Source organism: Zalophus californianus, chromosome 1 (assembly GCF_009762305.2).
Source record: "Zalophus californianus isolate mZalCal1 chromosome 1, mZalCal1.pri.v2, whole genome shotgun sequence".
In the NCBI taxonomy this organism is placed as follows: domain Eukaryota; kingdom Metazoa; phylum Chordata; class Mammalia; order Carnivora; family Otariidae; genus Zalophus; species Zalophus californianus.
In genome coordinates this window covers 137082599-137107136 of record NC_045595.1, presented here as the reverse complement: position 1 = coordinate 137107136, position 24538 = coordinate 137082599, and the positions used below count along the sequence as shown (strand labels likewise).

The 24538-nt window shown below is 40.0% G+C and overlaps 1 protein-coding gene across 5 annotated transcripts; it reads right to left on the bottom strand.

Annotated features, from left to right (window-relative positions):
• Positions 1-260: 260 nt before the first annotated feature.
• Positions 261-24464, bottom strand: KNG1 (kininogen 1). Of its 5 annotated transcripts, XR_003518577.2 has the most exons (12): positions 24052-24455; positions 20155-20265; positions 19088-19172; positions 17406-17578; positions 16442-16549; positions 10365-10449; positions 9118-9290; positions 4173-4280; positions 3969-4055; positions 2422-2499; positions 1742-1865; positions 261-499 (listed from the first exon to the last, which is right to left on the bottom strand). XR_003518577.2 is itself a non-coding variant. In XM_027586954.2 (11 exons), exons 1-11 carry the CDS (start codon positions 24241-24243, stop codon positions 419-421), a joined length of 1281 nt encoding a protein of 426 aa, XP_027442755.2. In that variant the 5' UTR covers positions 24244-24464; the 3' UTR covers positions 261-418. The 5 variants fall into 5 exon arrangements, 4 of the variants coding, with proteins under 4 accessions (XP_027442755.2, XP_027442754.2, XP_027442757.2 ...); XM_027586954.2 differs by lacking the exon at positions 1742-1865 and having other exon boundaries at positions 24052-24464; XM_027586953.2 differs by having other exon boundaries at positions 1742-2499; positions 24052-24457.
• Positions 24465-24538: the final 74 nt, after the last annotated feature.

Here is a 24538-nt window from a genome sequence, read left to right as displayed (position 1 = left end):
TGGGAATCAGGAGAAGGGAGAAGGGAAGGTGGAGAGTCCTTAGATTGCTGGTAGAAACATGACCCACTAACTGTTAATTTAACATCCATGATTAAGTTTTGGTGGTAAGGAACCTAACTCCTGCCTTGGTTAGTAAGAATACTCTAGAGCTGGGCTATGAGTTTCCATGACAAAGAGTCATAACACTGGCTCTCTGATCTACTGGACTTTGCTGTAGGATGGGTGTGGCCAAAAGAAGACCACCATGAATTCACCAGGAATGAGAGCATCAAGACTGAACTTTATTTCACTCAGCAACAGAATAGTAGAATGGCATTCTTCTCTTTAACTTTTATCCCTTCTTCTTCTCCTTCCATGCAGGGCTGGTGATAGAGGTTGTTGGGGCTGTTGTGGCAGGCATGAAGATTCTGCCCACTGGTCAAGAGACCTTGCTCTCAGATGCTGGCTCTGCCCCTGCCTCCTGAGGTCGGCCCTTGTACTCGCAGGGCATTAGGTGCCTCTGTAAGTATAGTAAAACTCTGTTAATCTGTTGTTATCATTCAATAAAAGAAGAGTGAAGCAACCATTTGACAAGATGAGACTTTTTCCTGACATCATTGGTTCTTTATTTAAAAGTACAGATAATATTTGAAATGAAATAAAAACTCAGAGGTTCAAATGCATCCCATAAACTGAAGTAGCAGTGAAACATTCATCCACAGGTAAGTGTAGCTGTTTAAAGCCCTAGCTTGTTTCCCTAGGCAAAAGCGCAGCAAGGGTTATAAAATACACGCCTCCCTCATGTTATAAGGCAATTAAAGACAATCATATTATTCTCTTTTGCAAAAACCAGTGCTCTTCAATGTCATAGCAAAAAGATGATATGATCATAAAGTGAGGTTAGAGAGGAATTTCCTCATAAAATTTCTGAACGAAATTTGCATCACACCCCATGATATTCACTTGTCAATTATTTAAAAAACGTTTTCCCTGGCAAGACTGCCTCTATATTACTTTCTCTGCTTTCCATCCTTATCACTAAACTCAGAGTTGCTGAAAGCTCAGGATTACTCAATATAGCGTGGGCAACAAATGAACAAACAGAAAACTCCCATTTGAAAGCCTTGTTGTAAAAGGTACTTAATGAGTAAATGGAAATGACTGACTTACAAGAAACCCTCTCACCTAGAAAGAGAATTATCAGGACAGCTTTGTCAAGTGGGAGTAACTATTTGATACACTAGTCATTGTGGAAACTGAAAGTCAGTTAATTTACTTCCCCTGTCCTCTCTTTGGCCAATCTGTCTTTCTTTCCCGCTGTCCCTCTTTAACCTCTAGAGGTTTTATTATTATTTCTTTTCCCATTAAGAAATTCAGCATTCAATCTCTTGACTTCCCTTATTTTCACATGTGTTCAGGGACCACATGCCGCAGTTTATTCAGAATGTCAATAATCTTTGTATGAAAGTCCATGACATACATTTTAAGGTACACATTTGTTGTCAGAAAAGCAAATTGCCATAGGTCATAAGGCACATGAGTTTGTCCATTTTCTGTGTTAGATAAGAAAACTTGTGAGGAAGACCCAGAGGGAATTTAGGATTCTGCACACGGTTATACGTCGTCCATAGAGATTGACGATGTCCCCATTGCGAGTCTCACCCCTTCACTCTAAGCTGTTCTGAAGCTTCAGGGCTTTTGTTGTGTTATATCAGGATATTTAGACAATGGGGAGAGGAATGATGAAGTGTTAAAGACTCACGGCGGCATAAATTAAAACAAAGCATCAGTGAGATCGAAATCATGAAATTCTTTCACTTCCACAGCTGGCTTCATTCCATTAACTGGCTTCCAGGGGCGTCCGGGACATTTGGGGGAGGTTTTTTCTGGAAAGTCAGATATCAGGTTAAATGAAAGGCTATTTGGCTCTATCTGGATGTTAGGGATCCAATCATCATCACTCTCTGTGGGAGCTGGTGGCTTAGGCATCATGGCTGCAATGAGATCTGAGTCCTGAAAGTCAGGCACAGTAGCCGCTATACCTGGCTGGGCTAGGGAAGGGAGGGGTGTTGGCCCTTCTGTCTTCTCTTGCGTCTGTGCAGAAGAGGTAGTACTATCTTCAGAAGAACTTGCCAAATGCTCTGTTTTCCAACCATTGTGCTTTCCATTGTTTTTTCTTTTATTTTTATATTTTCCATGGCCGTGGCCATGTTCATGTATATGTCCTTGGGCTAGGCCATGTTCCCTTTGATGTCCATGGCCAAGGCCACGTCCCCTGTGGTACCCATGGCCTTGGTCATGCTCATGTTTATGGCCATGGCCAAAGCCATGTTTTATTTGCTTGTAATGGCCCCAGCTATGCCCACGAGTGTGTCCTTGTTCTTTTCCTGAATCCCGCTCTTCACCTTGTACAGGTGCCATGGAAGTGTGGGGTGGACTTACAGTTGTTCCTTCTTCTGTTTTCTCCAAGGGTACTGATCGGAAAGGTGAAAAACCTGGAGGCCTTTTCATCAATATGATCTAAACAGGACATATTAAGATGAATGTGTTACTGTGAAAACCATACTATCAATGAAGAAAGAAGGGACTGAGTCCTGGCAATGCTATCTTTCTTTACAATGGGGCAAATCTATCAGACTTCAAATACTATATTAATATTCCAGAGAGGATGAGAATGAATATTTTTTCCTCTTTGGTTGCTTTTATAATTTGTGGTTATTGATTATTGTTCTTAATACTCTAAGCTGGAGAGTTTTTCCTTCACTGGGAAAAATTGGGTGGTGGTACTACATAATCCCTAGGGTACCTTCTAAGCCCATGGTTATATAAAGCCATGACACATTATTTATTCATTGATACTGTTTCTATTAGCACGATTACTCTTTTTATCCTAAAAGGCGCTAAGTGGCTTTATGAGATGAATATCTAGGGAGCATATATTCACAACTACTTTGTTTCATTGAAACACATTAGGAATTGTCACCAGCTTGAAACGCAGTCTTTGTATAATGTTTCTATTAGACTCTGTACGTACTGACACATGGCAAAAATGTAAATCAGGAAAAAGTAAGAAGAGGCAAACTGCACTGAAGATACGGTCTTGTGGATTTTTTCCACCTACACTTTCACTACCTGTGAGAATGTGATGGTCAGGGGCAGTGTTTGGTGGTACAAAGAACATGGTTTGGAGAGTCAAACAAGTCAGACCCTACTAGGAATCAGCATCACAGCGAATAGAGTGGGCTCTGATTTGATCTAGACTTGAATCTGAGCATCACCGGCTTCATTTTTCTCATCTGTAAATAGGATAATAACAGCACCTGCCTCATAGAGGTGTCAGGAGGGAAATATGTATGAAGCTCTCAGTACAGTGCCTGGGACAGAGAGTACACTTGGTAATGTTATTATTCACCCTATGACCTCAGCATCTTTGTAATTTTTAGGATGTCATCCTTGGCAATGGGGAAAGTCTTACTTACTTCCCAGGGATCTTTTAAAAATTAAAAAAAAATGATGCAAACTAATGCTTCCTGAACTTGAACATGGGTATGACCTCCTCCCCCCTCCCCACCACCTCAGGGATCATGTTAAAAATGCAGATTTTGAGTCAACTGATGTGGAGTGGGGGCTGAGATCTGTATTCCTCCCGATCTCCTTGGCTGTAAGCAGTGAGCATGGGAGAGCAGGGCCTCGTCTCAGGCACACCTTGCGGGTGCACGGGCTAGCATGGGCCCTCCACAGCAGGGCCTGCACTTCACCAAGCGAGGGCCCCCTGCCAATGGGATGCTGACAAGGCATGGTATGTAATTACGAGGACTGCTGCTCTCATGTCTAGCCATAAAGAGGTCAGCAAAGAAATGTGAGCGTTCTTCCCCATTTTAAGAAGATAGTCTCCCAATTCATTTAAATAACAGTTCACTTTCAACCCTCAAATATGACTTTTCGGAATGAGCAAAGTTGACCCGAGCTGACTGTAATTAGAATCATACCTTTTTCAGTGGCTGACAGGTGACAGTAGGGTAAATTTTTTTCTCCCAAGGTATCACAAAAACATCGGCTTTACATTCTAGGATTTGCTATCCATGAAGACAGAAGCCAAAAGAAAGAACAGTGTTGTTCGTGTGATGCTTAAACAAGTATAAAATACCAAAAAGGTTTCCAGGGAGCAAATACACAGTTGCGTTACTACTCACTCCGTATTTATTGATCTGGCAACTTTCTGCCAACTCTTCATTACTTTCCTTGGAACACATGGTTTCCCTGGCTCTGAACGCAATAGAAAATTTCTGTCCAGCCACCACCTGGATAATTAATTAGCACAAAGTAGGAGCTTAATTAATATTGTATAATAAATCATATGTTTTCACTCTAAGAAGTTTTTGGGGAGAATATTGACATTTTAATTATATACTAAACAAATGAGAGTTACACAGAAAAGTACAAATGTTTGACAACAAAACTTTCAATTTGTGTGCATGTGAAAAATATTTGGCTAATGACTGGCCTCATTTCCTTTTCAAAATGGGGGGAAGCAAGCTATAATTTCTATATTTATATTTTCCTGAGTTTTATTGTTTAACAGCTGCAAAAGTCACGAATAATTCAAGGGCTCAAGTTGTAATAGAATCTAAGAAAAGTAGGAAGAAAAAGTTAAATATTTTTTTTTGAAATGCCTTATCATCCTGCCAAATCTTAGGTCGAGAAATACTGAGTTGGTACCACTATAGAAATTATGTGATTAGAAAAATTATTTGGATTTTCGAGCTCGCTTCTATTTCTTTTTTATATTAAGAATATGCTTTAATCTTTAGCAACAACCTTAATCATCACACAATGCTGTCTTCCATTAAGCAATTTGTGGCCCAATTTTTTTTTTTTTTTTTTTTTTTTGGTCTAGAAGAAGCACACCTCATTTATTTATTTAAGAAATTAAGCTCATGTTTTTAAACTACTCTGACTTCAACAAAATCCCAGGGATGGCTTTTTAAGTCATTTAAAAATGCCATATCTTATAATTCTTATACCCTGAAAAACACACTTGATAAAAATGTTTTTAAATTATGTATTAAAAAGTTGACGTGGTTTCTAGACCAAGTTATTTGGTATTCAATTCTAGGATTTAAATGTGTGTGTGTGTGTGTGTGTGTGTGTGTGTGTGTGTGTGTCATGGACTGACTATGTCCCCCACCAAACTCATATTTTGAAGCCCTAACCTCCAATGTGATGGTATTAGAAGGTGGAGCCTTTGGGAGGCAGTTAGATTTAGATGAGGTCATGTGGGTGGGGCCCTCATAATGGGCTTAGCATCCTTATAAGAAGTGTCTTTAGAAGGGTCTTATAAGACCAGAGCTCTCTCTCTCTCTCTGAAGTTGAAGACACAGCAAGAAGGTTGCCATCTGCAAGCCAGGAAGAGAGCCCTCACCAGGGAACTGAATTGGTTGGCGTTTAGACTTCTAAGCCTCAGGCACTGTGAGAAACAAACTCCTGTTGTTTAAATCACTCAATCGTTGATATTTTGCTATGGTAGTCTAAGCCGACTGTGTGTGTATATGTGTGTGTGTGTGTGTGTGTGTGTGTGTGTGTGTGTGTGTGTGTGTGAGAGAGAGAGAGAGAGAGAGAGGGAGAGAGGGAGAGAGAGTGGGACAGACAGATTATGTAGCTGTCAAGAGAATACATCATACATATCTGTTGACCTAGAAGGATGACCATTATTGAAAAAATGAAGTTATAGGGTGATAGTACAACCCCATTTTTATAAAAGCAAACCTTAACAGTCTTCCCTATCTCTTTATACTTTGTAAAAACACGGGGAAAGCCTGATGGGAGGCAGATGAGGAAGGCAGAGTTGTAGGAAGAACTAAGCTCCTCTTCCTCCTTTCTTGGCATTGTCTTGCTGGGTAAGCATGGTTAAAATCTTAAGAGAAATATAATAATTAACTTTTAAAACTCCAAGTGTATGTGTAAGTAGAGAGGAAGTTTCTAAGAGGGGTTTAGCATCTATACTTCAGTGATCAAAAATTTTCTTGCTTATTTCAGGGTATACTTTAATCTAATTTTTTGGCCTTAGAGTTGATCAATGTGATGTTGCCTAAGAAAGTTGACAACATAAAATGCAACCGACAGCTCTCTTCAGGGTCCAGAGGACAGAAATGAAGGAGACCTAATACCATCTTCTGTTTGAGGGCCTCAAGGTCATATCCATATATCACCATCATCATCAAGTGTCATTCTTATCAGAAGTCTTCCCTGCTGAAATCCACCCTGCCCAAGTTTTGTTTTTAAAATGGAGAACACTATATAGCAATATCAGATCTAATGGCATTTAAAAATTAAAATTAATGAGCTAGACAGATGTAAATATTCATCAGATCTCAGGATGAGGAAGGCCTTTCTTAGGGGAAGAGCAGAGGAAGGAAACCTAAAGGAAGGGGAAAATGTTGAAATTTGACTAGACGAAAATGAAAACTTATTCTCAAAATTACAGTAAATAAAGTAGCAAGGCAATTTGGGAAAAATATGACATAGGATCAATAAAAAGTCTAATGCCAAAACAAATGTGCAAAGGACATGAACAGGTATTTCAGGAAAGAAGTTAAAATGACCATTTATCCTGGGGGAAAAAAGTCTACTTCATTAATAACCAAGGATATGCACATTAAAAAAGCAATGCAACATCATTTTTAATCTTTCATGTTGACCAAGACGGAAGCCAGTGATGAGGCCTGCTGTTGGCCAGGTGTGGGGAACATGCAGCCTCGATCACTGCTGGTAGGAATATAATACGAGATCATCAATCAGTGTCTTATACCCAGTTGGTGTGAATGTAAATTGGCATAATTGCAAATAATTTTGTAATTTGGCCATTTGCATTAAGTCTTAGACACATACATATTCCTTGACATCTCCAAGATTTTGTCAAAGGAGAAGCACCTTGATGTGCACACACAGATCCTTGAAGTATATTCATCTGAGCAGAGGCGGGGAGGAGTGCTGACAGAAGGGGGGGCAGCAGCAGCAGGGGCGGGGTGAAATAAGGGACATGTGACGCAAACAGCAACCACTCACATGCGAAAAATGGAGGATTTAAGAAGTTCGCGGTTTCTGAAATAGGAATAGATATGCATCCACACAGGACTAAACACGCAAAGCCAAGGCAAGACTAAAACTGTAAAAGAAATCTTTAGCAATTTGGCAGATTGGTCATTTGGAGCTTGGCTCTTAGCAAATTCATCTCATGATAAATTGAATTTTGGTAAAGGGGCCGCTTCCACCAAGGCTGCCTTGAATATCTCTGTCGGAGCAGTCAAACGGCTCTCTCTTTAAACACAAGCATCAGTAATGATCTATCTCTTAAAAGTAAGTTTGAAATCTTCACAATATTCCAGATTGATTTGGCCATGGAAATTGCCTTCCATTCACAGCGTTACCTCCTGTGGTTCCCTGGCCTCCTTAGCATAAACAAACACGCATATACTCTAGAGAGTTGATTCACTAATTTACAGAGAGAACTGGAACTACCAAGAAGACTAAATATTCATGCATGGGAATGCCTGGTTCTCCTCCTGACAGCAAATCTTGGACCTGTAATAAATGGCAGGGCACTGCACAACTCCTCCATCGTTAAGAACAAGGGACAGTGGGAAGAAAGCAGAGAGGTGGGAGCCAAGAAGAGTTGACGAACAGGAGCAGCATGGATTAGCGTCTTCGGGGAGGGAGCCCCATGCTGGTCCTGCCTGTGAGACCAGGGAGAGGGGGCTGGCCTCAGGGACAGGAACAAGCACCTGAGTAGAAGACAGAGGGTCAGGTTTGATTTACTTTAATACTGTTTGTTTAGAGGTTTTCTTCCAGTCATAAAACTGGAACAGGAAATTGGAAAGATGAGCATAAATAGCCTATTGTGCCGTCACCTAAAAACCACCACTGTGAATAGTCTGAGGCATTTCTTTCTTTTTAGTATTGTCTTCTGTACTTTTTAATAACATAAGCGAGGACAGAATGTATGTTTGGTTTTACGGCCTCTTGTTTTTCCCTGCATATTTTAGCAGGAGTCATTGCCCACACCAAGAATGCCTCACAAAGATGCTTTCAAATTACTGCTTAATACTCCATTGTACGGATATGCCAGATATATCAAATCATTGCTAGATTATTGATCATTTTGACAGTTTACCTTTTTTGGGGGGGTTTATAGTTAAAGCTACAGTGAATATCACTGTATATAAAGACTCCTTCTAGTTTATATTTCTAGAAATTAGAAATCTGGCTCACTCCTGAGCCAAAAGTATGAATTTTTTTAGTGCTATTTCTTTCACCAGATTATAAGGATCATGTTGGTGTGGTGTACCAGTTTGGTTCTATTTTGATTACTTTTCTTTAGCTTGTATTTAGGGAAGCCAGTTTTGAGGTCTATCATAGGACTCTGTCCATGAGTACACTGGTTATAGGCTGCTGGAGTGGAAGGACTCTGGGCTCTGTTAATCCAGCCACTCATTTTTTTCAGATGGGGCCACAGGGCTGAGTGAGTCTGAATGACTCCAGGGTCATCCAGCACAGTGGTGGTGCTGTGGTAGAGCTGGGTCTCCTGACCCCCAGAATAGAACACTCCTTAGCTTTGATTGACAGGGCATGGCAAGAGAGATGAATCCCCAGAGGGTACATCTATAGGAGCGAAGGGCACCCAAGGCAGAGGAGAAACGACATGCGGGTGAGAGTGAAGAATCTGGACAATGACAGACCAAAGGGGCTGAGCCCAAGGCACTAAGTGATGCTACAATGAAAATGACTCTAGAAACGCAGAGAGTAAGTTTTGCTTTTCCTAGCACTGACTTTTGTTAATTATATAATAGTTGCTAGTATTTACAGAGCACTTTGGAGTTTGAAAAGCGATTGACATCTACGTTCTTATTTGATCCTCACCCCTATCCTTTACAGATAGAAAATGGAGAACATGTTCTAAATGACTTTTCCAAGATCACACACAAAGAATGCAATGAGGCTGGCACTTGAAATTCAAATCTCCCAAATCCTATTCCCTGGGTATGCTGGTTCCCAATGCAGAGCCAAGGACGATGGCAAAATTAGTCAGCAAATTCACACCTAGGTTCTAATATCATTATTTTTGTAGCGTAATTTACAGACCTGTACTGTTGCCCTTTTCACACTGTCAATCTTGAAATAGAAAGTTCCATTATTCTCTGCATTAAGCTTTGCGATGGAGTGATTCAGAGCCACCTCCAACTCTGGGCTGTTGACAGGTATATCTTTGGGGCAGCCAAGGCAAATTCTGGAAGGCGGTTGTACAAAATCCTCCCCTGAAAGAAACAGGTTTTAAGTTAGCAAGTGCAGGGGAAGGAAAAGTCTAGCCTAGTAGCTCTCCTGCACGTGATCTGGCATCCATTTACAGAGGGCCACATGACAGCCCGAGGCTCAGTAGTGTGTAGAGGTTGTCTATCTGACCTTCACCTTAAGGCCTCTCTCTTTTTCTCTTCTCAGAACCAAGTGTGTTAAGGAAAACATTCAATCAGTAGGTATTAGTGGATCAATCAATATGCTGTACTTTTCCTAAGTTTTTGCATTTCTGATGGAACCACCTGTAAAGAGCAGTGCTTAACTTAAAGGAATGACTCTATAGAGGGAAAATTTTAAGTCCTATGATTCTGGTGAGCAGGCAGCTTCAGTAATGCTTCTCATCATGGAGTGCATACAACTATCTTCCAAGAATGAGAAAAGCCAATTCTTGGTATAAGAAATAAGGACTTGATAAAGTCAAATTTTGCAGTATTTCCCTTTCCCTCCATTGTAACATGTGGGTAAAAAAAAAAAAAAAAAAACCCAATCTTTAATTGAAAGGATTTTACTTGGGGCGCCTGGGTGGCTCATTCTTTAAGTGTCTGCCTTCGGCTCAGGTCATGATCTCAGGGTCGTGGGATCGAGCCCTGCATCAGGCTCCCCGCTCTGCGGGAAGCCTGCTTCTCCCTCCCCCATTCCCCCCGCTTGTGCTCCCTCTCTCACTGTGTCTCTCTGTCAAATAAATAAATAAAATCTTAAAAAAAAAGAAAGGATTTTACTCTAAGTGGTTAAAAATGAGATGCAGCTTTCCCAATTTACAGCATCTGACATAGGGACATCTTGCACACAGGGAAGACCAGCTGGTGTTGTACCCAGAGGCCAGCCACTTCCCCTTGTAGTCACCATATTCCCTTCTGGCTACTTCCAGAGCAGTCTCAGCCACACCTGCTGCCACACAGCTGGGCAGAGACGGGGTCAGTTGATCTCGGGAAGGTCTGCTGATCACACAGACTTTGTGGCCGATCATGGAAACCAAAGCACAATTCCTGTGAAAAGACCTAGTCCGTTGTCAGGGACCAACATGGGTCATGTCATACCTGGATAGAGTTCACACTTCTGCGAGAAAGAAGCAATTCTTAGCTGAAGATCCATGTGTGCGTGATCTGTACATTCACCAATATCCTGGTTTTTAAAAAGTATATAGGTACATAAAGTAAGAACATTTTTAAGAACCTTTAAAGTAAACAACTAGTATAACTAAAAATAGGATGCTGACTTTACAAATCATCACATAGAAAATGACAACAAAACATAGTCGGATTGCAAAGAGAGAATAAATGACAATTAGTTAACAGCATCTCCAGCAAACACATAGGCGCAAACCCACAGAAACATGAAACAGGATGATGAGAGTACCTAGTATAGAAATAATAACCGTATAGGTGAGCAGATAAAATTTTCTTTTAGCAAGGCAAAGACTTGTAGATTAAGCTAAAAACAAAATTAATGTATTACATCGTCAAGTATATTATAATAAAAAGTTTAAATATAATGGATGAACAAAGCTATATGAGGCAACTATGACAAAAAGGAGCTAAGGTATTATTAATATTGGAAAAAGTAAAATTCAAGATAACAAAAAACTCACAAAGGTAGTAATAAAGATTATTTTATTTATATAAAAGATATAGTCTAGAAGCCCAGAATCAAGATACATAAAGCAGAAAACATACAGGAATAGAAATGGATAGAAATCATTGTGGTAGGAAATTTAACATACAACTATAAATCTAAGACCGACCAGGTGGATTAAAAAAAAATAAGGTCATAGGAGACTTGAATAACATAATATTTATTTAAATCATATTTTCATATGACACACATGATTTAAAATGACACTTTCATAAGTATGATGCAAAATTTTTAATCACTCCCACACTAGGTCATAAAAAAGTCTCAATAAATTTATCAAATCAGAAATAATACAGGCCATGTTCTTTGGCCTCAGCACCAAAAAGAAAAAAAAAAAACCTCCCTGAAAATTAATATTACATTACTTACATGTTTAAACAAATAAACAAACAAAAACTAACTACTTGGAAATATAAACACACTTGCTTAAATAGTTAGGGTTCCTTAGAAAAGGAAAAAAATAAAACACAAAATAAAAATGAGAATTCCACATCATATTGCCAGAGCACCATTTAGAGTTAACTCGTGGCTTTAAATGTTTTTGTAATTTAAGGAGAGAGTCAAGAAACAAAACAAAACATCCCTAAGACTAGGTGTTTATCTCAAGAAGTTAAAGAAAATAATAATGAACAGGCTTCAGGAAAATAAGAAGGAGAAAACAATGAAGGTAAAAGCAAAACTGAGAAGTCTGAAAACAGTACTAGCGTTAAAAATAAATTCAAAAGATCATTCTTGGGGTGAGGAAAAAATCAAGTGCATAAAAAAGGCAACATAACAAAGTATACAAAGAAGTAGAAAAATATAAGAGAATGTTATGAACAAGTTTACGATAATTTAAATTCCAAAGAAATAGATAATTTTCTGGAAAAGTATAAATAACCAACTGACTTAAAAACAAGAAGAAAACTTGAATGGATCAATGACTGGAGAAGGAGAAAATGCTATTCCTACTCTAAACTTCATTCCACTTCTCACCTCCAAATAACATAGATATTTTATGGAAGAATAATTTTAAAAATTAAAGAAGTATATATATTTCCATGTTGTATAAGATATTTCTGAATATAGAAAATATTGGCAGAGGTGCCCAGTTGGCTCACTCAGTAGAGCATGCAATTCTTGATCTCGGGGTTGTGGGTTCGAGTCCACATTGAGTGTAGAGATTACTAAAAAAATAAACTTAAAAAAATAAAATAGTGGGTAGGGGGTGGGTTAGCCCGGTGATGGGTATTAAAGAGGGCACGTATTGAATGGAGCACTGGGTGTTATACGCAAACAATGAATCATGGAACATTACATCAAAAACTAATGATGTAATGTATGGTGATTAACATAACATAATAAAACAAAAAAATCTATTAGCTAAAAAGATAAATAAATAAAATAAAATAGTGGCAAACTATTTTCATTCTATAAAATTATAATCCTGATATCAAAACCTGAAAAAATAGAATACACATACAAACACACACCCAGAAAACGGTTAAACACCTTTCACTTATAAATATAGATGTCGAATTCCTAAACTAGAAATAGAATCCAAATGTATATCTAAAGAATAATTAAACTAAACAAATAGAGTTTAGTTTAGGAATCTAAAGATTACTTTAGGAAAGCTGTCAAAACAACATAACAGATTAAATTAGGAAAACATAATAGATACTTTAATATCTGTTCTAAACCATTTCCTGAATTCAATACCAATTCCTTATTTAAGAACAAAATGAAAAGAATAAAACTCTTTAAAGAACAGGAATGTAAGGATGCTTCCTTAACATGACAAAGAATGTCTACCCAGAACCCACAGCACATATTATACATAATGACAGAATCTTAGAGGCTTTGCCAACATAATCAGGAATAAAACATGATGGTATGTGATGATCACGGTTATTTCAAAAATTATGTCTGTTTGTTTGGGTCAATTCATTAACACATAGAACAAAAAAAATGAGCATCAGAAAAGAAAATAAAAGTATTTTTTGCATAAGATATTATTGTATATCTAGAACAATCAAAAGAAACAATGAAAAGCTGTTAGAGCTAATAAGCATTCAGTGAAGTTGCTGAATGTAAGAAAAATGCACAAAAAAGTATACATTTGTATCTAATAACTTATTAAAAAGAAAATAAAAACAAAAGGATTTAATTCCTGATAGCAATAACCAAACACAACAACAACAACAAAACCCCAAATTTTAGAAATATAAATTGAAACTTGTCTAAATAGAGATGTATACAAAATTCTTGACTAAAAAGACTAAAGAGTATGTTTGCCAGTTATCCTCAAATTAATTTAGACATGTAATGGAATCCCAGTCTATGTGACAATATAAGTTTTTCTCACAAACTTTTTCTAAGGTTGGTTTTGAAGATAGAAACACTGGATAATAAATCACATATTTCAACTTTCTATGAATCTGTGGCTGCTAAAACATGGTGTTGTTGGTACAAAAACAGAGAACAGATTTTTTGGAGGAGACTACTATGGAATGAAGGTTGTCATGAATTTACGTAGAAGGAAAGACTGTTGAGATATCTGGTTATTCTCTTTAAAAAATTGAAAAAAAAATCGCAAGATACAACAAAAGTAATTCCAGATAAGATCAAAAGTTACATTATAAAATATTGACCACAGACAAACTAGAAGGAAAAAAATAAAGTGATTGCTGAGCAAATGGTGGAAAAATTCAAATGAAAATATTGGTAGATTTGGCAACCTGTAAACCAAAACTATTCATAAGTCAGAAATACCATAATGAAAACTAAAAAGTAAACCCCTGAGAAAATATGACAAAGCACTGATACCTTTACTATAAAAATATGATTTTCCAAATCTTTTAAGATTTATTCCAAAGAGAAATGGGCAAAGAATATAGAAGACAATTTATAAATTCAACCCATAAATTTCTAACAAGTATATGAAAACATAGTGGTTAAATAAATGCATATTAACTACATTGTTGACTGATAAAATGAAAACTAAAAAGGTTTTTGTCTACGAAATTAGCTAAGTTTTTTTTAATCTCATGACTTTTTAATTTACTTTTTTTTTTAAAGTAAATGCTACCCCTAAGGTGGGGCTTGAACTCATGACCCTAGAATCAAGGGACACATAACTCTGCCAACTGAGCCAGCCAGGCACCCCTAAGGTTTTTTTTTTTTTAATACTGAATTCTATCAGGGGTATACATTGCTGATGGAATATAAATTGATGTATTCAGCAAACAACCTACATATATCAAGAGTTTTAAGAGCTTTTTGAAAAAACTGAAGTGTGGGGCACCTGAGTGGCTCAGTCAGTTAAGTGTCTGTCTTCAGCTCAGGTCATGATCCCAGGGTCCTGGAATCGAGACCCACGTCTGGCTCCCTGCTCAGTGGGGAATCTGCTTCTCCCTCTCCCTCTGTCTGCCGCTCTGCCTACTTGTGCTCTCTCTTTCAAATAAATAAATAAAATCTTTAAAAAAAGAAAAAAACAAGTATAATTAATATCCTATTAGTTTCAGGTGTACATCATAGATCAGAACGTCTGGGGGATGGCTTGGGAACAGGCCTTTTTTAAGGCTAGCTGAATGATTCTAATATGCAACGTGGCCAGAGAACTATTTATGAAACCTCTCAAATCAGTGCTTTTCAGACTTTAGTATGCAAATAAATCACTGGAGAATCATGTTAATATGCAGATTCTGATTCAGTAGGTAGAGGTGGAGTTGAGCTCCTGCTTTTCTTTTTTTTTTTTTTAAGATTTTATTTATTTATTTGAGAGAAAGAGAGAATGAGAGATAGAGAGCACGAGAGGGAAGAGGGTCAGAGGGAGAAGCAGACTCCCTGCCGAGCAGGGAGCCGGATGCGGGACTCGATCCCAGGACTCCAGGATCATGACCTGAGCCGAAGACAGTCGCTTAACAAACTGAGCCACCCAGGCACCCAGCTCCTGCTTTTCTAACAGCCCCCCTGGTGATGCTGACACCGCTGCTTGTTGCAATACACTTTGGACAGTGTGCCTTACACTATAGCGGTTGTGGGCAAAACATTTCATTTCTATTTCATGCCCTTGAACGACGCTAACCCCTCTGTGAGACAGGTGTTGCTATTTTTTTTTTTTTTAAGATTTAATTATTTATTTGACAGAGAGACAGCGAGAGAGGGAACACAAGCAGGGGTAGTGGGAGAGGGAGAAGCAGGCTTCCCGCTGAGCACGGAGCCCGATGTGGGGCTGGATCCCAGGACCCTGGGATCATGACCCGAGGCGAAGGCAGACGCTTAACGACTGAGCCACCCAGGCGCCCCTCCTTTGCCCATTTTAAAATTGGGTTGTCTTTTTGTTGTTGCAATGTAGGGGTTTTAATAATATATTCTTCGTACTAAACCCTTACCAAATAAGGGATTATTGTGTCCCACTCCGTGGGTTGTCTTTTTACTCTCTTAATGCCATCCTTTTAATTTTTTCCCCAGTTATGAAATAAACACATGCTTCATCAGAGACCTTGAGAAGTACTGGAGAGTTCCAAAAGTATGAAGAATTAGAAAAAGCACCTAAATTTCCAACTGAAAGTTAACTGTATTTTATGTTTTGGCATATTGGTTTCTCATCACTTTTTATACTTACATTTACTTTATATTTTTGAATGACTCTGTATGTATAGTTTTCTTTCCTTTTTTTACTTAACATATTATAGTCATTTTACTAGTCACTAAAACCTAGAAATGTAATTTTAATGGCTGCACATATTCTACTACAGATATACTGTGATTTACTTAACCATTCCCTACTGTTGAAGATATGTCATTTCCAATGTTTTTCTATTAATAATAATGCTGAAATTATTCCTGTCTGGATTTCTCATTTTCTTCCCATGTAACAGAATTCTAGAAGTTGAATTCCTAGGTTAAAGGGCTTGCTTACAGCATAGTCCTCTGCTATATGCCAATATCCCTGGGGAAGTCATCATGCCTTGGCCATCTTAACATGCACTAATGACTGTCACCTCGAGATACTCTCTTTTAACATAATTTTGGTTCAGACAATGGGGTATCATCCCAGAAAGGGTCACTGAGGGATAGAGACTCGGGATGTGTATATTGGAGATAAAGGCAAGGGAGGAAAAGTGAGAAAACAAGCAGAGAGGGACTGTTCTGGGTAGAGCTTGGGAGTAAGGATATAGAGCACCTGGGGAAGAAAAGGAGACAGGAGAGTGAAGGCATGAAAAGACAGACTTAATCATGGCATCATTTGGTCTCAGGCTCTCTTAGTCCCTGCTTACATCTGTAAGTGCTCTGCCGGGTGTGCAGATTCCTGGACTAGGTGGGAAGGGCAGCTTGACCAGTGTGTGAGCTTTGGAATTCCCAAGGGAATGTGAATCAGTGAATGTCATCTGACATCTTAGTGACTGAGACGTCCTCCACAGCTGAGCGTTCCTTCACCCAGAAAGACTGGACACAAAGTGCTAGGAATTTCATAATTAGATTTTTGCCTACTTACACCATTCAAAAGGGACTTGCAGTCTGGAGTCAAGAACAGAAAATTCTCCTTGGAACAATTCGTTTGCAAAACTGAGTAAGAAATTTCATAGTTCCATCCAGCCACCACCTGAAACAGGTTGGGAGCGAATATTTAAAAGGCAGCTTCAACATCATTGACAGCATTATGAGGCGCAGAGAATGTTGCCTGGCATTTCGTGCTCAAAAACATGAACGATGATTATTACTGGGCAGAAATCATTTCTGAATAAATAACAAACACTTTATGACTCTCACTCTGTCCTCACAACCCCCACACCCTGCACCCCCACCCATCTAACGACAGAAAGCAATCTACTGTGGAGTTACTCTAGTTCCCTAAGACCTAGCAGGATTTCCTCACTAGGCAGCAGGAAGAAAAGCTTCCATTGAATTTGTGAAATATTAGTAATGCTATTCGAAAGAAAACTTTCGAGCTTGCGTGACCTTTACTGGTAGAGCATCAGGTTCCCAGACTGCCGGGCAGGAAGATTTCTCCTGCTTCATCCTGGACTAGTTGCACCCTGATACAGCTGGATACGGACATAATTGAGCAGAACACAGGTCTCGCATGAAAGCAAATCAGAAGGTCTATTAAAAGCCGGGCATGTTACTGACCAAAGTGAGTCCTTCATAATTAGAGGCCAAAATACAAAGGACCTAGTCAACTGTCAGTAGAGGCTTAGTGAACTGAGGCAACGAAAAAGACCAGATTTACAAGTATTTACTTTTTTCTCCCCCCTGATGATATGGAACCTAGAATTTAGAGGATATCCAGAATTTTTAAGTATAATTTAATTTTTGGAGCCATGTTTGACTCATGATAGGTGGGTAATGATACAGTTTTCTTAAAGCCTTAAGGACAGAATAACTTTTCCATTTCACGGTCTCTGCAAAGAATATGTAATACCGACTACAGGTGCGAAATGAACAATTAAAGAACAAACCTGTCTGTGGGCCCTTTTCACTTCTCTAAGAGCAAAGAGGTGGGAATGATCCGTGTTGTTGTTAAAATGTTCAATGGCATGTCTTAGAACGGGTTCCAGGTCAGGGCTCGCAGTCGAGATGGGGTGCACACAGCCAAGGCAATCATACTGAGCTCTCACCACAGGGCCCTCGGCTTGACAAAGAGCAGGCAAAGGGGCGGCATTAATGAGTGAGACCCGCGTTTAGATAAACTGCCCTAAATAAGTAAGATAATTTGGAAAGCCCTCATGAACTTTCCAGTAAATCCTACTATGCATTAAAAAAAGAGGATGCAAGACTGCTCTCTAGCCAGAACAATAAACCTCTCGTTCGCTTACATACACACTAGTGTGCATAGTTATTTTAAATTTATTTAAAAGTAATTTTAAATTATAGAAGCAACATGGATTTATCCTCTTATGAAAAGTAAAACATTGGGGTGCCTGGGTGGCTCCGTCGGTTAAGCGTCTGACTCTTGATTCAGCTCAGGTCATGATCTCAGGGTCATGAGATCGAGCCCCGTGTCTGGCTCCACGCTCAGCGGGGAGTCTGCTTGAGATCCTCTCTCTCCCTCTGTGCCCCGCCCCCCGTGTCCTCCACCCCCCCCCACTCTCTCACACTCCCTAAATAAATCTCTTTTGAAAAAGTAAAACATAATAGATAAGTTGTTTATTTTTTTAGCTCGAATTAAAGCTCCTCCAAGCCTGGTTCAGAGCATAATACATTTTGTATCAATTCAATACAACCAACATGTTTTGCACCCTCTGTCGCTGTTGCTGTCACGAGCCAGGCGCTGAGCTAGGCTCCGTGGGTACACTAATTTGTTAGTAATTGTGGCGGGTGTGAAGCCATTGGGCAAAAGTCAAGTGAGAGACAGAGAACTGCAGATGGATCATTTCAATATGATTTGGCCCCTCTGCCATTTTCGGAAAGGAGCCAATAAGGAGCTACTGCTCCATCCTCAGATCCCAAAGGAATTGTGTTTATTCAGCGTCTACAATACCAACTCTGCTAATTAGTAGCTGTGGGATCTTGGGCAAGATACCTAACTGCGGTGGGCCTCAGTTTCTTACCTGTAAAGCGGGGATATTAACGCCTACCTCCTAGAGTTGGGAGGATTAAGTAAGTTAATATACGCGAAGCACTTAGAACTGTGGCGGGCAGTAAATGCCCAGTAAATGTTAGCTCTTATCACTTGTATCCTGGTTACCCTTACTAGATGATGCTGATGGGACCTTCAGAAAAACACCTTCCAGTTGCAGTCTACAACAACCGTCTGATGCAGAAATCGTTGTTATCCCTTATCCCCTTTTAGAGATAAGAGGAAAGCTGAGAAGGTGAGGACTTTGGAAAGATTCCAGGCCAAGTCCGACCTCAAAGCCTGTGCTGTTCTCCCTCCCTCATGGCCTACGATTGAAGGCAGTTATCGTGTCTTCTGGTCCCCTCGCAGAGCGTTTGCGCATGCCCCATACAATGCCGCAGTCAGGAGGAGAGTCGGGAGAGCGCAGAGGGGATGATCGGCCTGAGCTTGGCCCTGACCCAGGACTCTGCCGCTCCCTCACCCCACCCCCAAGGCATTGCTGGTGCCACCTCGGGACGGGGCCTTCCTCCAGGCTGTGCTCCTGACACCACAGAGAACAGGTTCCTTGTCCCCCAGGGCTACCTGGAGTGATCTGGCAGGTCTGCGTAGCCACGGAGAATTTCATATTCCTTCTCTTCCCCACCGTGGCAGAGCATTCTCCTGTGGCCTAAAAAGAAAAAGAGAGAGAGAGAGAGAGAGAGAGAGAGACCATTCATCTTCACCTTTCAGATGGAGAAGTCCACCTAGTACTATGGCTCAATATAGCTTTTCCTTTTTTTTTTTTTTTTTTGAACTTGCCAAGACTTTTTAAAACAGAGTTTTGAGATGCAAGAATGAAAGTTTTTGTAGCCTCATGATTATTTTGGCAAGGCACCGATTTCACGAGACGTTGGAGGAGAGGCAGTATAAAAGGCAAGGTTTTAAAACAAGTTTCCTTTTCACCAAAATGGATGCAGTGCCTTAGAGCCAGGCTGCTAAACTGTCCTCTTGATTTTCCATTCAATTTCGGTGTTGAAAGCGCAGGCAGGAGGCCAGTGTTGTGACATGCAGGCGTGGATCCCCGGAATGGGGAAAGAGCGGCTTCCATCGGGGCAGACGCTGTCCACACTCCCCCCTCATTAAGGCAAACAACCAGCTGTGCTGGGCCAGGCACTTGTTAGGCATTTGGTTAAGGTAGGCATTGCCAGCAAAAGAAGGTTGTTTGCATACGTGTCTCATTTCATCCTCCAACAACCTGATGAGGTCAATGTTATCTCTGCTTTAGGAGGCAACATGGAGGTTCTGGGGGGTCAGCTAGTGGGAAGCAGAGCCTATGCTATGAAAGCACCCATGCTGTCCCCTCAGCAGCCCTCGATCTTGGCCCAAATGTTGATCTGTTGTCTCTTTGGGACCCGGTCCCCTGCCCTAATTGGTCATTAGAGTCCCTGTCTCTTGGGAGGGCTTTCTCTATGTTTCACTGCTGGCCTCTTCGTGTTCTGACACAGAGAACGAGAACACGGACACCGAGCCTTGGCTTTTCTACGAGTTGAGGGTTTATCTGCATCCCTTACAAAGAGGCCTAACAATACTAACCATCTCCAGCTCTAGCGAAAAAATCTGACAGTCTCGACAGGGAACACCAGGGGCTCAGGAACCATCCACCCACTTACAGCTTGTGCAGATTCTTTGTAGTCACAATCCTGCCAGGTTTTGCCACTTTGAACAGAACAATTTCCTTCCCTGATTTGGTACTTGAAGGAATAAAATGTGTCAGGGTCATCCTGAAAAAAACAACCAGAGACATATAACTGACCCCATAGCAAATAATTTGAGTGAGATCTAATGCAGATATGAGTATTTGATCTTGATTTAATTCAGTGAGACCAAAACATTTCTTAAAAATACTTAAAGTTGGGGCACCTGGGTGGCTCAGTTGGTTAAGCATCTGCCTTCGGCTCAGCTCATGATCCCAGGGTCCTGGGATCGACCTCCGTGTCAGGCTCCCTGCTCAGTGGGGTGTCTGCTTCTCCCTCTGCCTCTGCTCCTCCCCCCACTTGTGCTCTCTCACTCTCTCAAATAAATAAAATCTTCTAAAAAAATTAAAATACTGAAAGATAGATATTTACTTGGAAGAGTGTTCATAATATATTTATAAATACATATTTGTAAGTTACAAAGTGCTATCCATAGTATTAGCCCATTTCTGTAAAAACCAATTTATAGGTACATATATGATTCTTAAAAGTCTGGAAAGTTATGAAGCAAAGCTATTAAAATGTTTGTCTTTTGGTGGTGGGAGTACAGCTGTTTCACTTCTTTAAACAAATGTTTGTGAGTTGTCTTTTTAAAAAATAAACATGTATTTCTTTTACAGTGAGGAAACAAATAAGAGGCGACTTCTCATTTTCAAAAAAACGTTATCTCTGGATGGTGGATTAATTTTTGGTAATTTCAGTATTTTTATTTGCCTTATTTTTTTCTGGCATGACATGAGATAATAAATAAAACTTTTAAAGTGCCTTGCACTTTAAATACCTAACTGTGAGACCTGAAAACATAAAACCCCTGGAAGAAAGCATAGGCAGTTATTTCTCTGACATTGGCCTTGGCAACATCTTTCTAGATACGTCTTCCCAGGCAAGGGGAAGAAAAGCAAAAATAAATGATTAAGACTACACCAAAATAAAAAGCTCTTGCACAGCAAAGAAAACCATCAACAAAATGAAAAGGCAACCTACTGAATTGGAGAAGGTATTTGCAAATGATATATCTGATAAAGGGTTAACATCCAAAATATATGAAGAACTTATACAACTCAACACCAAATAAAACAAATAATCCAATTAAAAAATGGGCAGAGGACCTGAATAGACACTTTTCTAAAGAAGACCTACAGATGGCCAACAGACACATGAAAAGATGCTCAACATCACTAATCATCAGGGAACTGCAATTCAAAACCACAAGGAGATATCACCTTACATCTGTCAGAATGACTAGAATCAAAAAGACAAGAAATAGCAAGTGTCGGTGAGGACATGGAGAAAAAGGGACCCTCTTGCACTGTCAGTGGGAATGTAAATTGGTGCCGCCATCATGGAAAACAGTATGAAGCTTCTTTAAAAAATTAAAAATAGAAATACCATATGATCCAGCAATCCACTACTGTGTATTTACTCAAAGAAAACAAAAACACTAATGTGAAAAGATATATGCATCCATATGTTTACTGCAGCATTATTTACAGTAGCCAAGATATGGAAGCAACTCCAATGTCCATCAATAGATGAATGGATAAAGAATATGTGTGTGTGTATATACACCTTGGTGTATATATATATGTATCATGGAGTATTACACAGCCATACAAAAGAATGAGATCTTGCCATTTATGACAACGTGGGTGGACCTAGAGGGTATTATGCTAAGTAAAATAAATCAGACAAGGAAAGACAAATACCATATCATTTCACTTATATGTGGAATCTAAAAAGTGAGACAAATGAACAAACCAAAAGCAGAAACAGACCCCTAAATACGGAGAACAAACTGACGGTTGCCAGGGCAGAGGACGGTGGGGATGGGTAAAATGTGTGAAGGGGAGAGGGAGTTATAGGCTTCCAGGTATGGAATGAGTAAGTCACGGGGATGAAAGACACAGCCTAGGGAATATAGGCAATGATACCGTCATAACGTTGTATGGTGACAGATGGGAGCTACACTTGTAGTGAGCATCGTATAGCATACAGAGTTGTCAAACCATTATGTTGTACACCTGAAACTAGTGTAACTTTGTGTGTCAACTACACTTCAATTAAAAAAAAAGAAAGTGCAAAGGTGTTGAGTTAGGTGAGCTTTCCAAATGGAAAATCCTGGCATTCAAACAGCAAGGGACCGGAGAGGTGATGTTGACCAGCCCATCACTTTGCAGGTGAAAGAAAGGAAGCCCCAAGTAGACGGGCAGGGCTGAGGCAGCCCCCACACCTTGAAAAGGCAGAACTGGCCCCAGATCCCAAGTCTCCTGACTCTCAGAGCCTGCTTGCCTCACTTTATTTGCACCTGGGATGATTGAGTCAAACAACATGGTCTCCCAAGTTCCTTCCAGGTCTCAGATTTTGATAAAGAAGTAGGCAGTAGTGGTATAGATGGTGCCCATATGGCAAAGTAAAGCATGATTCCATGGACATTTTAGAACAAAAAAGCACATTTGTCATGGATGTCACCCAATGAAGAGAACACCAATCAACTGTTGCTTGAGAGGACCAGGACCAAATGTCTGCATCATTACACTAGTTTGTGAGACAGAATGGCTCAATTTTACTTTCAGGAAAAAAAAAATCATGTCCTGTGGGCTTTTTTCTTTATCCTGATCTTGTCAAATGACTGTACTTTTCTCCTCTGCCAAAGTAAACAGTTACTTAACTATGATAGGCATAGAGTTTTATAGTGAAATTCATTTAAACAAACTATCAAAAGATTAGTATTTTTTTGAAATCACACATACTGTCAGGATTTGTCTCCAACCTGTGTGCATCAATTAGTTATAAAAAATATTAAAAACCATCTAGAACGTCACTGTTACCCTTGATGCATTCGGCCATACAGACTGATCGACATTTTGTCTAATGCATGTTAATCTCATTTCTGCCTCCTCTTAGATGTAACTCTCCCTTCCCCCTAGCTTTCTTGAGGTATAATTGACAAATGAAAATTGCATATGTCAAAAGTGTGCAATGTGATGAGATATATATACATATATACACATTGTGAAGTGATTGTCACAAACAAGCTGATTAACACATCCATCGCCCAATATAGTTACCTTTTGTGGGTGTGTATGTGTGGTGAGATCACTTAAAATCTAGTCTCATAGCAAATTGCAAGTATACACTACAGTATTATTAACTATAGTCATGATGCCGCATCTTAGATCCCCAGGACCTGCTCGTCTTATAACTGGAAGTTTGTACCCTGTGACCAGCACCCTCTGTTTCCTCCAGCCTGAGTCCCTGGCAACCACCATTCTACTTTCTGCTTCAGTGAGTTAGACATTTTTTTAGATTCCACATATAAGTGAGATCACACAGTATTTGTTAGACATAAGCATCCCCTCCCCACCTGTGGTCTGGAGGTCTTCATATTTTCGTCTAAGGGCTGGTCACCCAGTAAGTCCTTTTTTGCGGTCCCATTGAGTTCCTGGATTCTCCCACTCCGAACAGTTTCTTTCAAATGACTCCATTTAACTTTATCTCATTACACCCTGCTTTCCTGATCACCCAGGAAGCCAAGCTTGGCCGCCTGAGGACTAGTCATACCCTGCCCTGCACCCCCGGGGCCAAAGAGTGGTGTTGATCTTTTCTAAGAGCTGTAAGCTTCTACCTTTGCTTTGGTGATTTTTGTTGTTGATGGTGTTGTTGTTGTTGTTGTTGTTGTTGGTGGTGGTGGTGGTGGTGGTGTGTGTGTGTGTGTGTGTGTGTGTGTGTGTGTGTGTGTGGTGGGGGAGGGGCTGGGCTCCGAGTGACAGCACACATCTCAAATGACCTCAAGGTAAGACACAGCTCACTCACCGTCCTGACGACCTCAGTTACACGGTACAACACAAACTGGTTGCCGCTTTGGTTTCTGCTATTATATTTCTTCAGCGCAGCATCTACCGCCTTAAATAAGTCCTCATCATCACAGTCGATTTCTTGTGAGGACTCCTGGGTTAAACTTGGTAGCAGCCTGGAGCAGACAAAAAGCAAGGCAAGTAATTTCATGATTTAGCAGTCTCCCTCCAGGAGCCGAGGGATGGTTTCACCAAGAATCGGGCGCCAGTGCCAACTTGGATGTCAATTTTAGCTATTCCCAGCCTTTTATTTCTGTACGTGTGTCTCTCTGCCTCAGCGCTCCCAAACCTGGTGGATTCCTGCCGCCATACGCAATTCACCCTATTTCCAAAGGACAAATGGCTCTGTTGGGTTATCCAAGCAGATTTCAGGCTGAAACATTACAACACTGGGGTTGTTAACCTGCTTGTTTGCATTCAGGAAGCACGTGGGAGCACAGAGCACA